The sequence below is a fragment of the Molothrus aeneus genome, chromosome 21 (assembly GCF_037042795.1).
Source record: "Molothrus aeneus isolate 106 chromosome 21, BPBGC_Maene_1.0, whole genome shotgun sequence".
NCBI classification, from domain to species: Eukaryota; Metazoa; Chordata; class Aves; order Passeriformes; family Icteridae; genus Molothrus; species Molothrus aeneus.
In genome coordinates this window covers 2,318,270-2,332,324 of record NC_089666.1, presented here as the reverse complement: position 1 = coordinate 2,332,324, position 14,055 = coordinate 2,318,270, and the positions used below count along the sequence as shown (strand labels likewise).

The 14,055-nt window shown below is 50.1% G+C and overlaps 2 protein-coding genes and 2 long non-coding RNA genes across 8 annotated transcripts in view; 2 read left to right on the top strand and 2 right to left on the bottom strand.

Annotated features, from left to right (window-relative positions):
* Positions 1-215: 215 nt before the first annotated feature.
* Positions 216-2,127, bottom strand: LOC136565433 (uncharacterized). The gene is made up of 3 exons (XR_010784862.1): positions 1,902-2,127; positions 1,100-1,215; positions 216-556 (listed from the first exon to the last, which is right to left on the bottom strand). It is a non-coding gene; the product is annotated as an uncharacterized lncRNA (long non-coding RNA).
* On the top strand, positions 706-4,764 carry LOC136565432 (uncharacterized). 4 transcript variants are annotated; one of them, XR_010784859.1, is made up of 3 exons: positions 710-1,465; positions 3,770-3,880; positions 4,014-4,764. It is a non-coding gene; the product is annotated as an uncharacterized lncRNA (long non-coding RNA). The 4 variants fall into 4 exon arrangements; XR_010784860.1 differs by lacking the exon at positions 710-1,465 and adding exons at positions 1,515-2,811; positions 3,286-3,440 and having other exon boundaries at positions 3,770-4,764; XR_010784858.1 differs by having other exon boundaries at positions 706-1,465; positions 3,770-4,764.
* Positions 4,765-10,795: 6,031 nt separating this feature from the next.
* Positions 10,796-11,503, bottom strand: LOC136565569 (putative HTLV-1-related endogenous sequence). Its single transcript, XM_066564224.1, has one exon. The coding sequence runs from the start codon at positions 11,501-11,503 to the stop codon at positions 10,796-10,798; it is 708 nt and encodes a 235-aa protein (XP_066420321.1).
* Positions 11,477-14,055, top strand: part of SPEN (spen family transcriptional repressor) — a 66,640-nt gene continuing 64,061 nt past the window's right edge. For both annotated transcript variants that reach the window (XM_066564187.1, XM_066564186.1), the window contains exon 1: positions 11,477-11,584. In XM_066564187.1, coding sequence (XP_066420284.1) covers positions 11,502-11,584 — 83 coding nt within the window. In that variant the 5' untranslated portion in view covers positions 11,477-11,501. The remainder of the gene's footprint in view (positions 11,585-14,055) is intronic.

Below are 14,055 nucleotides of genomic sequence, written 5' to 3'. Positions count from 1 at the left end.
GATAAAAAGCCCAACCCACCCTATTTCTATGAACAGACGCAGAGCACACACTTGCAAGCAGGATTTTGCTATTTCATATCCCAGATTTTCTTCATCGTATCAGTGATTACAGCATCCTGCAGCCCTGTTTCCTGAAAATTACCAATTTTCACCCAGATTTGGCTTTGAGTGGTTTAAGTTATATCTTTATTTTGATGAAATGTCCAGTAAAGCAGTGTGAGTGAGGTGTTTTATTGAAATAAAAACATGGATCTTTTTCTAAGAGGTTATCCCCTTTGTCAAGGCAGATTATGAGGTCAGGGATTTATCACTGGGGGAAAAAGTGGAGAAGGAAGGGGAATAAATATGTGTATAATAATACAGACATTAATTCTCCATGCTGCTAAACTTTTCCTCACAGCCAAGCTGGGGAATATGCTTTAATCTCATTTATTGGATTGCTTCATCTGATTATGTTGTTTTTTTATTTTATCGTTTGCTTGTTTTTTTGCTGAAGCGATGGGGCTCTAGACGGGGAGTTAAGCACGAAGTGTTTCGTGAGGAAAAAGAGAAACCCCTGAAGAAAAAAAAGATAAAATGATTAGGGAAAGGAGGGTTTGGGGTGACAAAAGGCGGCGCCGGCCGGGGCTGCCCCTCACGCCCCCTCAGGCGCTGCCCCCCCGTGCTCGCTTCACAAAATGGCCGCCCGGCGGGGCCGCGGGAGCGGCTCTGAGGCGACAAAATGGCGGCGGGCGGAGAGCGGGGGGAAGGACGGGCGAGGAGCGGTGTGGGCACAGCGGAGGGCTCTGATCCTGTGGGAATCCCCTCCGGGCGGGCGGCGAAAGCGCTGCGGGTGAAACCTGACCTTCTTCTTATCCCCCCTCCCTCCTGCCCTTTTCTCCTCGCCGCCTTTGCGAAAGGATGTGAAAGTGGCCAGAAATGCGCATTTTTATTCAGCCATGGCGGAGCCCCCGGGTTCTCCCCTCACCTCAGCTCGCCCCCGCTCCCCCAATTATACCCCTAAAATGTTATTTTTTTCCCCTCACAGCTGAGCGGTTTTGGCCCTGTATTGCGCTTTCCACATGCCCCCCACCCCTCCCTTCATCATCACCACACACACCCCCAAGGTGGGTAGTTTTATGCCTAATTCTTCGCTTTTCCACCACTTTTCTCCTTCGCAGGGATTGAAGCCGCCATCTCCCGGTCTCCTCACGGCATGGAAAATCCCCAAAAGTGCTTAAGGAAAAAAAAAAAAAAAAAACAACCAAACACCAAAAAAAAAGTCCCAAACGCATGAGGATTGATTTATCATCGCAGCCGGAGTGGTATGGAAAGAAGCCATCGCTGCTCGCCTGCTCCCCACGACAGCTCGCCCGCCATTCGCTTAATTAAAATCATATATTGGTGTGATCAGACGTGGTAATACCATTAAAAAACCCCAAATCCCGTAACATCCACACGCTCGTTGTTGGAGGCTGTAGCCAAGGTACCATGCTTTTTTTTTTTTGCCTTTTTTTTTTTTTGTTTGGTTTGGGGTTTTTTTGTTGTTTTAAATATTCTTTTAATGTTGCCTTACCCTTTTGTCCTGCATCAGAGTGTTGTTACAGGCTATAACATTGCCTCTTAATTCTTAAAAGCTACGTACCTAAAAATACTGCTTTTTTCCATAGAATTGCAGATTTAGGCCCATACAGATGCTCTTTTGTTTCTACAGATACAGAAATACTTGTATATATTTATTAAATATAAATATATAAATACTGCTATATATTTAATATTTTTATATACATATGACCTTTTCCCAGGGACTATTTAAAATATAAAATAAGCCCACACACCTAAAAACTATAATTTAATTATATATAATCACTATAACTTTGGCCCAATATATCTTTGCTTTTATATATATATATATATGTTACCTTTGTTTTCCTCCATTGGTTTCCTACTACAATGTTTCCTAAAAGCAGGAGAAAAAATGCCATCAAAAATAAAAATAAAAAAGGAAAAAAAAACCAAAAACCAACCCATCTCTTTTTTTACAGTCCATGATGGAAGTTTATGCCTGAATGTTTTATTTGTTCCACAGAGATGTAGATTTTCCTTGGGAGATTTGGGAGGATGATTTTTTAATGAAAAACAGGAAAAAAATACACCCAGGAAAAAAAAAAAAAAAACCAAAACAAAAAAACCAAAACCAAAACAAAGAATGAAAAAGAAACAAAAAGGAAAAAAGCACAACAGAACCAAACCGCAGTAAGTGAAGCTGCAAATGCAACCCAATAGTCCGGATCAGACAATTCATGGCACAAAAAAAGGATAAATGGAACTGCAATGGCCGGCTTTGCTGTAGATCCAGGAGGAGGGATCAGCTCCTTTATCCCACCATCTCGCGCTACAAACACCACCATTTTTTTTCCTTTCTCTCTTTTTTTTAAATACGCTTTGTTGGGGCGTTTTGTTTCGAGCCGAGGCGGCTGCACCACCCCCTGAGCCGGGGCTGCCGGAGCCGCTCGGGGGCTTCACTTTTACAGAGATCTCTTATTTTTCCCCGGCCTTGTGCAATCCTCTCCCTTTTATTACACGAGTTTGGTTTTTTTTTTTCCTCTCCCCTCTGCGGGTATAAAGGTTTCTCTCCTCTCTCCAGCTTGGCTGCTTGTTCCAGAAGTTTCCACGGGGGCGGGGAGCCCCCACTGCGGCGGCTTTGCCGCAGCGCCGGGCAGGAGGAGGAGGAGGATGCGGAGGATGCGCCACCTCTCCCTGGCTGGGAGCCTCATTCCAAGCCGCTCCCCCTTGCTCCGTTCCCCAGCCTTGAAAACAGAGCGCTGGGAGGTATTTGCAACTTGGAGGGGTCTGGGTTTTTTTTTGTTTTTTTTTTTTTTTTTTTTTGGGGGTTTTTTTTTTTTTTTTTTTTTTTGGTGGGTTTGGTTTTTTTTTTTTGTTTTTTCCCTCTAAATAAATGGAAAGCAGAGCTGTCGCTGATGGAGATGGATGAGGCAGGGCTGGCAGCGCCGCAGCTCTGCTCCGGCGTGGCCATGGCACCGATGGCATAAGTGACCTTTCCCAGGCGGTGGGAGAGGGGATTCCCCCTCCGCCCCAGCATGCTCCTGCTCGGAATTCATTTTAAATAGCAGGAGTATTATTTTTTATTTTCCTTCCCCCCTCCCATTTCTCTTTCACTGTTTTGTTTTGGTTTTGTTGTTTTGTTTTGTTTTTTGTTTTGTTTTTTTTTTTTTCCTGAAGCTTCCTCATGATCTTTTATTTTTTTCCTCTGTGTGTTTTGAATTGCATTTTAAAATTGCCCAGCTGGAGACAAGCCTTGATTAGAGCTGGAACAATAGCTCCCTTTTATTAATAACGGGAAGGATTTACAATCGTACAGCACCTTCCTTGGAAAGCTTTCCAAACCATTTGCAAACACTCACAAATTTCAGATTGTGCAGCCCTTGGCTGTGAGGTGGGTAAGTATTTAATGGTGCCACCACCCAAAATCACCTCGGTGGCAAACCTCAATTTCTGAGTGCTTAAAAAGATGACAAATTTGGTTTGGGTTTTTTTTTTGGTTTTTTTTTGTGGGGGTGGTGGGTGGGGTGGGGTGTGGGGCTGGCTAAAAGCTGTAACCTAAATCCGTACATGCAGAGCATTTGCTGCGTCCTGGGAACTGGGCTCTTCTCCCTCCAGCCACGCAGCTTTCCAGAGCCGAGCTGTGGATTTGCTGCATGTCAGTAAACATCTGCTGATGGATTTTTCTTTAATTTTTTTTTTTTTTTAATCCATTCCCTTTTTGCAGTCCCTAAGTGACCTCCTGCAGCGCTGCCTCCACTGCGGTTCCAGCACTAATGTGTGTCCCTGCAGGCCAGAGTGACCTTGCTGGGGGGACTGGGCCCACCGAGCGATTCAGGTGCTCTGCTTTGATCCCAAATCCCTGCACCCCTTTTTTTAACAGCACCCAGGGGGATGCTGCAGTTATGGGTTAAAGCTGCTTCATGCCTTATTTTTTTCCTCTGTTTTGTTTGTTTGTTTATTTTTCCAAGGGAAACAATGTATTGTTTATGAAACCCTGCTCCACAGCAGATCCCTGCAAAGCACGCAGGGATCCAGGAGTCACCCAGGCAGTGGGATCTGGCCTTGCCAGAAACATGAGGGACAAGGCTTCAGCCATGTCTGCATGTGTCACACACGGGCCACACAAACCCACAATGTTCCTGTGGTTACTTCTGTCTGCAGAGCATCAGTGGGTCCCAGGGCTTCCCCTTCCCACTGCTTGCTGCTTCACAAAGGCTGATGCTTCTGGAAAAAGCTCTGCCTTGTGGCCTTTAAAATAAATAAATAAAGCAGCGCTGCTGTGGATTAGTCATCCTTATTTTTGAAGGAAGCTGTTTGCCAGCGCTGTCCGAATCACGCATGTGCGTGTGAGATGGGAACTCCAGAAGGCTGCTAACGTGCTCTGCTCGCTGCTCCTTGGAGCTCAGCCACCCGGACTTCATTGAGCTGCTCCTGGCAGGTGGAAAAACCAACAGTCCAGCTTTCCAGACCTTTCCCTCCTTTTTTTTTTTTTTCAGTGTTGGAATCTGCATTGGCAGGTGTGCAAATGTGGAGACTGTAACAGCAGCAAGTGAGGATGGATGAGGTGTTTTCTGGGGTCATATCCAACTCCAGAGAAGAAACCCTAGTGATTTATAATTTTTTTCTTGTCTCTGGTAGATTTTATTCTGAGCTCCACTCTATCGTGTGAGAAGACTGAGTTTGACCCTTTTGGCTACTAAAAATGGTTCTGTTTTTAAACCTTGGTGCTTTTTCCCTTCCCTGTGGTCACGCAGAAGAGCAAGCAGTGCAATTAAACAGTACAGCAAAGGGCAGCTCCCTCCCCCTTTCCCTTTCAAAAAATCCAGAGTTGTGTGTCTTGAACTGCTGCATAGGCAGAAAACATACAAAGCCCTTGTCAGCATTGTGCTGATGTGTGGCACGTTTAAAAAAATACACACAAAAGGGGTGGGGAGAGCTGGTGCCTCCAGGGAGCAAAACTGTGGGGCCCCTTTCCCTCCAAGCCCACAGACCTACGTGGGATAGTCTATTCCTCCTAATTTTGCTCAGGCAAAGGCAGAGGAGGTCGGAGGGAGTGTTGAACATCTTAAATGGTGTTGATGAAGATCAGGGTCCCCTTGAATTACATATTTTTTCTCTGTGAACTTGCTCCTGTGAGATGCAGCTGGGTTGTTACTCCATTCCTCAGAGTCGTGCTCACTCCTGGAAGAAGGGAAACGCTTCCTTAGCGGGTGTCCTTTCTTTTGTTGTGTTGCAAAGGTAATAACCAGAGACCTGGTGCTGGTTTCTGCCCGGTCACACATGGCTTGGAGGCGCAGCTTCCCGCAGTCATTAGCGCACAGGGAGTGCTGGGGGTCGTTAGCCGCTCTTAATGAGGATCTCACATCGGGATTCCATGCATGCCGCTGCCTGACCCGGCCCTGGAGAAGCCCCTTAGGAGAAATTATTTCACTGACTGGTTGCTGCAGGGATTTCTAGCACAGCTAGGGCATTATCCTTGTTTTTGGCCAAAATTAAGTGCAGGGTGGGGATGAGGTGGCCAGGCCAGGTTTCCTACCCTGCTCCCTGTGGTAGGTGTGTGAACAGTGAGCCTAAAGCCTTGTTTGGAATAAGGCAGTGTGGACAGGGATTTGGATTTTATTCCTGCATTAGGGCTGTGTTGGTTTGGAGATACACCTTGTACTCTTCATAGGCCTTTGCTGGCAGGGAGGTTTGGAGGAGCAAGAAGCTGCCTGTTGGGATGATTCCACATTTTTCAGGCTGGCACACCCTGTGGGACTCTAAATTACTTTCCTTTGGCAGTTTAGGATAAACGACTGAGAATTGCCTTGTGAGCACTGAACTTTTACCACCCTGGAGAGTTACTCGAGCTACATCCATGATATTTCCAAGCTAAACAAAACCTGAATTTCCAGTGCCAAAAAGCGATACAAACCTCCGCTCCTCCTCTGTTCAGGAGAAAACCACAGTCTTTCAAGCTTTGCTCTTAGCCCAAGGAGTTAAAAAGCTGCACTGTGAGATCTGCAGAGGTGAAAATAAAAGCCAAAGGCAGACGAGGAACTTCTCCCATGCCGTGTTGGAGGAGAGGCTTTAGAGCGCAGCAGGTGTTGATGCACAAATATTTCTCTTTGTGCTTTCTCTGGAGTGAAGGAGTGGTAACTCCACAGACATGGGGTCACTCCTCTTCATTTAAACACCCTCATGTTGCTGTGGTATCAAAATGGTGTTTGATGAAACCAAAGCTCAGATGGTGGTGGCTCAGAGTTTATTTTGTGCTCCAACCAATGCAAAATGTGGGGAAAGCAGCCTCTATCTTGCAGGTTTGGACTGTGAGGCTTGTGCTAAAGTCTTGTCCTGTAACATTCTCAGTGTAATTTCTGAGGTTTTTTTTTTTCCTGGTCATTGCACACAGGTAAAAATCACATCTGGATGTAGATTTAATACAACAATTAAGTGTTAAAAATGGCAAAGTATAGGCTTTGGTGATCTAACCAGTCCTAGGGGGATATCCTTTGCAGTTGTCCTGTTTGGGTATCAAATCACACAAAACTGTATTTTTTATGTTTGTTTTCTTTGGTTTTCCCTTAAAATGTGATCTTTTGCAGCCTGGATGGCCATAGTCCTGTCTAGTGATGAAAGCCCTGTGTTTGGGGAGAACCCTTGTGAGGTGAGCAGACACAGCTCTCTGGCACATGGTTGCACAGGAATTTGAGAGCAGGGGGAAGCAGGGCAGAAGCTGGCACTGTGATATTCCTGTGATATTCCTGTGATTTTTTTTTCCCAACAACAGGCTAAAAAAAAAAGGTGTTCTTTCTAATATTTCTTTCTACCACACCATAAGCAAGAGTAAACTCTTTTGCAGTGCTGTGTTGGCACGTAGGTTTTGATTGTGTGGCTTAACCATCACACTGAGTTCTGCTGCTGAAGAAACCTCTGGTTCTTTGTAGAAGGAATTTAAAAAACGGAAATGTGCTTTTATATAGAGATAAAAGTGGGTTCAATGTCAACTGAAGTCCAGGGGCCCCTGTGTCCTGGGCTGTGGGATGTGGCTGTGTTAAACCACTGGCTAAAATGGTGGCATTTTGTGGCAGCTCCTGTCCCTGGCACCGTGGATAAGAACACCACAGGGAAGAGCGTCAGAAAATAAGTTACTACATGTTGCATTTCCAAAAACATGAAGGGAGTTTTCTGCCCAAAGTCATCTCATCAGGAAGATTTGGAGCTCTAACCCTCAAAAAGAACTGAAATCAAGAGGTTTATTAATATAAATCTTGTGCTTTGTGTTGGTTAAGTCTCCAGAACCTGGCTCTGTGCTTCAAGTGTTTTCAGCCCCTAAGCCCATAGTCTCTGTCTTGGCAACAAATGGGCCTAAATATCAAACAGCACCAATTCTTTCTTGGAGAAAACGAGCATAAAGCAGAGTGGGTAAGCTATAAAATTAGGCCAGTAATTCAGGCTGGTTTAAAAAGGACATAAAAGCCTAGCTGGGAATTTGATATTTAGCTGTCATAGTGTTCTTTTAATAAATACTATCAATGAGCAAGGAAGACCTGTAAATACATTTTATCCTGACAAGATGGTGGCTGGAGCTGGCTGGCTCAAACAAAGGAACACTCTGAGTGTTTCTTGGGGCTCTTTGCTGGGAAACCTCCTGCTTTTTTACAGAAAGCAAAGAAACTTGCTGTGCACTGGTGGTGGGGAGAACCCTCATGTTCCTGCTCAGATCCCCCTGAATCCCAGCCGATGCAGCCGGGGAGAGGTGTAATGTCCCCCTTTCCCAGCACAGCACACAGAGATGTTGCTGAGCCAGACCTGAGGGTAGGAAGTTACGGTCTGAGCCAACAGAGTCCTGGTTGCTGTCCCTGTGCAGTATCTGATCTTTGCTTTTTGAAACGTTTGCTGAGCAGCCTCAGCGATGCGCAGCAGCTCCGCTGCTCGGGAAAGGCGCCGTGTTCAAAATGGATAAACCTGCCTTTTGAAGCATTGTGTCTGCCCACTTCTATTTATTGGTTTTTCCTCCTCAAAGAGAGGCTGCTGTGTGGACCCCAAGGATGTTTTCCGCTTCTCCTGCCTTTTTTTTTCCCCTTCAAACTGGAGAGCTGCTAACTTTATTAGCTCCTTATATGGCAGCCCCATTTTCTCACGCCTTTAATGGTTCTCTTTTGATCTGTCCTGTTCTTGCCTTGCTTTTCCTGACATGAACGTGGTGTTCAAGCTGAGATGGGTTTATAACCTGCTCCCTCACTAATAAATGGCCTGGCACTTTAATCCTCTCCAAGTACTGATAAGAAACATCCAAATGTTTTAACTGTGGGGGTGGCTGAGTTGTCCAGAGATAGCCGGGCTCTCAGCTACACCCTCCCAGGAGTAATTTAAATTGTTCCTTGCAGTGTGTATCCCAAAGGCCGAGGGTCATGGAGAACAGCTCAGCTCCCCTTGTCCTGAGCTGTTTGGCCCCTGGGAAGGGCAGCACACAGGGCAGTGCAGCCGTGCCTCACCCCTGGGTGCTCCTCACGCTGTCGCTCATGGAGGACACTGGGCTGGCACAGATGTGTGTCTGTTCTGCAGACACAAGGATGGTGTTGGTCTTTTGTCACAGCCCCTCTGGCCTGCTGAGGGGAGGGTTGTACCTGCTCTGCTCTCTAGCCTGGGTCTGTGTTCTTTAAAATCTTCGACTGAGCTGGGGGGATCTGGTTACAGCAGCATCGCTGGTGTGGTTGCAACTAGGAACAGCTTCCCTGCAAAGCATTTGAAGAGTATCACCATGGTCCAGAGCTTTGTTTTGTGTCACCAGCCGAGCTTTGTGCTGCTCTTCCAGCTGGCTGTTGTGTAAATGGAACCCTCCTGGCACTCGTCTCAACCCTCTCCTGTCAACAGAGTCGATGGCTTTGTTTGTGACAGCTCCCAGCCCCTGTGTGTCCTGTGAGATGGCCGGGTGACAGCAGTGACTCCGTGTGAGATTCCCTGGAAGCACCTGGGAGGTGGTGTGGTTTCCTCATGTCCCTTGGAGATGCCACCCCAGCAGGGAGAAAGAACAATTGGGATTGCAGCTGCAGCAAGTGCACTCCATAGAGAGGGAGAATTTGTCATGGAAAAGCTGTTTGATTTTTTGGTGGTTTTGGTTTGGGTTTTTCCTCTCTGAAATGGAGAGCCCCTTAAAGGTAGAGACAGGTACAAACTGCTCCTTGGGCTTCCCATCAGGTAAAAAAATGGAAAGCTGAGCCCAGTTCCACACTGGAAGCGCCACTGGAGTGTGTTGGCAGCACATTTGTGCACGTGGCTCCATCACACATTTTGAATAATAGATGGTTTGCGTGCAAGGAGTTGTTGGGGTTTTTAATTAATCAGTAGATCCCAGTTTGGCGGAGCCCATCGTCACTGGGGAAACTGAGGCACGGGGCAGCCAAAGGATGAGCTTGCAGCCACTGGAGTCAGGGATAAGGCTCGGGGCCACCACAGACCGAGTCCATGTGCGTCAGAGATGTGATTAAATCAGGAGATTTGCATGTTTGTTAAGCCACTACAGCTCGGTGACTTTGACCAGTAGCAAGGTGGACTTGTTGCCGGAAGGTTACGGTGTCTGGCTGGACTGGGTGGCAAAAGGCAGCTCTGACAAATAAAACATTGGTTTGATCAATACCAAAACGTCATCAGGAGACTTTGGCCATGGAAAATACTGAAATACAGGTTTGCTCTGTGGTGAAAGCAGTGAAGGCTTTAAACACCAACACTCCTGGCTGTGGGTGTGTGTTTTATCCTGACCTCACAATGGGATCTAATTTTCATTTTGGGACATAGAAATAGGTGCCTTATCAGTGCAGTGGCATATTTAGGTGGAAAAGAAGATCTTGTGGGTTAAAAAATGTCTAATTGTGTGTTGCAGAGCTGGGGTGTGACATGTCAGACAACTAGAGACTGGTGATATTGGCAATGGGTGATTTCTTCACCCCGTGTTAATTAAGAAGCTGTGCCAGCCCCCGTGGGGGAGCGGGAGGTGAATCCTTCCCACAGTGGGAGTTTCTCCCGTGTGGTTTGCAGGGCAGCCTGGTCTCCCTTCTGTTGAGGGAAGTACAACTCAGGACACCCTGCCTGGGTGGAGGGAGTGTCCCAGGGTGACACATTGTCCCTGCGTCGGTGGAGGGGAGCACGTGGAGCAGCCAAGGGGATTTGGGGATCCCCCTGCAGCCCCACTGGTGGCTCCTGCTGCACTGGCCTTTGGAGCCATTAGACCCCAGAGCCAGGGCACTGTAGGGCCCTCTCTGCCATCACCTTAATTAATTTTAATTAATTTTTTACCTGTCTGCCCGGTGGCCACAGCTGGGTGTGTGCTCACCTGGGGATGAAGGTAGCTGGTGCCCCAGGATTTTGGAATCCTTATGGGATTAGGGGAAGCTGTAGGTTTGGGGGTCAGCAGGGCCCCCTTGGCTGGATGAAGCCCCTTCGAGCTGTGCCCGCAGGACCTTGCCCTTGCAGTGCAACTTGTTCTGTCTCTCACAGCTCCCTGTTCCAACTCCCCCAGCCCCTTTTCTCACAGCCCCATCACAACTCCCAGAGCCCCCATACATTTATCACAGGCCCTCATACAATCCTTGCAGAGCCTGTTACAACTCTCACAGCCCCATTACAATTTTCAAAGCCCCTGTAATGATCCTCACAGCCCCCCAATAAGATTATTGTGTCTGAGTCACACTGTTTCACAATCCTAATTATCTCGTCACCCCATTTCCCACACCCCCTACCCCAATTCTCTTGTCTCATCCCCCCAATTCTCTCACTCCCCCACCCCAATTCTCCCGTCCCCCCGTTTCCCACACTCCCCCAATTCTCTCGTCCCCCCAATTCTCTCGTCCCCCCGTTTCTCACACTCCCACTGTCCCCGCCCGTTCCGCGCACGCGCACTCCCGCTCCCCCCCTTCCCCGCGCGGGGCGTTGCGCGCTCTCGCCCCGCCCCCCCGCCGGCCCCGCGGCGCGCGCCCTGGGGCGCAGTGCGCCTGCGCGGGGGCCCCCGTGTGGCGCTGCGCGAGGCGCGGGCAAGGGAAGGGAAAAGGGAAGGGGAGGGGGGGCGAGCGAGCGAGCGAGCGCGGCCGGGCCGGCGGAGCAGCGGGAGCGCGGGGGGGAAAGGAGGAGGAGGCGGCGGCGGGGGCGCCGCGCTGCCGCTGCCGGAGGAGGAGCAGGAGGAGGCAGCGGGAGCGAGCGAGCGGGCGGCGCGGCGGGGGGAGCCGGCGAGGGAGCGCAGCCGCGGCGGAGAGCGAGCCCGGCGCCCGGCAGCCGGCCCGGCGGGCAGGGGGCCCCCCCGGCGGGGATGGTGCGGTCCGGCGGCCGGTGGCGCTGAGGGCGGCCGGGCCCCGCGGCGGAAGGGGCGGAGGGCGAGGCGGAGGCGGCGGCGGGCGGCGAGCGGCGGCCGGCGGCGCGGCGCGGGGGCAGGCGGCGGCCGGGAGCCGGGGCACGGGCGGCGGGCTCGCCCCGCGCCGCGCAGCATGGTCCGGGAAACCAGGCACCTCTGGGTGGGCAACCTGCCGGAGAACGTGCGCGAGGAGAAGATCATCGAGCACTTCAAGCGGTGAGTGGGGAGCGGCGACGGGGCCCCGTCCGGCCCGACCCGACCCGCGGTGTGGGGAAAAACGAGGGGAAAGACGTGGGAAAGGGGGGGAGGAGTGCGCGGGGACGGCGGTTCCCGTGGAGAGGAGGAGGAAAACAGCGCTGTAAATAACCCGCGCCATGGCGGGATCGGCGGCGCGGCCGGAGCGGGGAAATACAAAAATGGCTAAAAATGGACCCGAAACGACGGAGCAGCAGCGAGTGGGGCTCGAAGGTCGGCACGGAGCGGCTCCCATGCCGAGGATGTCGGGAGGCAGCGCTGAGCCTGGCCGACTTGTTTTCTATTCCATTCTTTTTTTTTTTTTTTTTCCCTAAATTATTCAACGCTCGGACTTTTTTTCTATTTATTTTCGCCTATTTCACTGCGTTTCCCTCCCACCTGGAGCTGTGGAGGATGCTGCGTGTCCCCCCGAGGTGCAGCGAGCTGTGGGAACCGAAGCGCCTGCAGCTGCGAAAACGTGACTCTGGGGGAAAAAAAATCACACAAACCCACGGAGAAAACACGGGATCCTGCACGCGGGAAGCACTCTGGACTCCTATCGTGCTATCGTGCTGGGTTGTTTTTTCCTTGTTTTTTTTTTTTTATTTATTTTTTTATTGCATAGGTTAATCCCGCTCATAAGGAAGTAGTAGCTGTTTGCATGGTTGGGTTTTTTTCCTCCTCCCTCCGTCTTTCCCTGCGAGGAGGAGGAGGAAGAGACTTCTTCCCCACCGCCTCAGCAACACCTTTTTCCTGTGGAAATGCTCTCAAGTTGATACACCCTACGCTGGAAGCTGGTTTTTAGGAAGAAAAAGAGAGTAACGAGCCCTGCTCAGCTCGTGGCCCCTCCAGGCGCTTTGCTTTAATCCCACCAGCAGCAGAAAAAAATGGATTTTGAAGCTTCCTTTAATCTTCCTGTGCTGGAAAAATGACGGAGCGTCCTTAATAATGAGTCACCATGGGAAAAATAGATGCGGTGACACCGAGGGGGAGAAAGGAAGGTCCCAGCGCTTCTTCCCTGGTTTCTGGTCGTCTGTTGTGGAAGGACTGGGGGTCTCGCATCCCCCTCCATCCTCCTGGCCTCAGCTGCTGCAGCAGCCAAACCCCATCTCTGCATCCTCATCGCTCTGAAATTGCCCTGTTTTAATCAAGCTTCACCTTTTTTCACCTTTATTATCCCCCTGAGCCAAGAATTCGCCTCATGGTGAAGGCGCGGGATGGTGGATGTGTATTCAGGGTGGTTTGTCGTGTCCCTCAAGTCCTGGTTACGTGACCCAGTGCTGTTTACAAAGCCAGGTTTTGGGAGGAAAAGGCTCGCTCTGGAGTTATTTGGTTAATTCCAGCCATAACTAGCTGAGGGAACAGGCGCTCCACAGTGCAAATCTGACATTCCTCGGTTTTATTTTGTCCAGTCCTCCTCCTTTTATAAGATGTATTAAAGGAGGGAAAAAGTTGCCATGGTACTGTTGCTTGGAGATGGATGGGAAAAATGGCAGGCGCTGAATTAATTACCTTTTTTTGGTTGTTTTTACCTCGGCAAATTGCGATCGGAGGTTTGGGAGGAAGCTTTGTAGCCAGGCATTTCTCCCTGGTGATTTTTGCCCGGGATTTGTGTGTTCGGATGAGGCTGATCCCACGGCAGTAAACAGTTAAAACACGCTTCAGCCCTTTGGCTGCAGGTACTAAAGCAGGGGGAGGGAATGACACGCCGCCTCCGAATGCTGGTGGGATGTACTCACTGGAATATTTGTGGCTGGAAAAGGGGCGAGGGGGTGAGCGGGGAGCCGGCTCCGAGGCTCGGCGTGTAGGTGCTGTAGGTGGACAATGGAGCAAGGCTTCCTTTGTATGCCCGTGCTCGCCTGGGGGAAGGGACAGGCGCTGCACAAGGCTCTCGCAGCACGGTGGGATTCTCCAGAGGGAAGGGAAGGGAAGCGGCTGCCCGGCCGTGGAGGTGGCAAGGGGAACGCTCCCTCCTTGGAAAGGACGCTGGAGTCGGGAAAGTCTTTTCGGAGGGAGCGGGGCTTGGCAGAGCCCGGTTCCCACCCATCCCCCAGCCTGGGAATAGGGCGAAGGAGGAGGCTGAGCCATGGGAGCGGGGCGAGCTTTGGGGGAAAACCGCCCAAAACCTCTGCTGGGCTGCGGCCGGGAATCGCCTCACCCCCCCAGCCTCTGAGCAGCTCAGCCGAGTGTTTGTTTTTCCACTGGGCTTGGGAAATACTGTCCTTCCCAGATGGAAGCTCGTTGGCTGGGCTGTTGCACGGTGCCTGTTTGAGAAACAACCATCTTGTTTCCAAAGAAGCAAAAATTCAGGGAAAACTCCTAAAACTTACAGCTCGGCAGGAGTATGGAGGGTTTGCTGCCTCTCCTCCCCCCCTTCATTTAACCACCGACTGTGGGAACCTTGCTGGGATTTGCAGCCTCATAAGGAATTCTATAAAGAAATTAATTAAGAA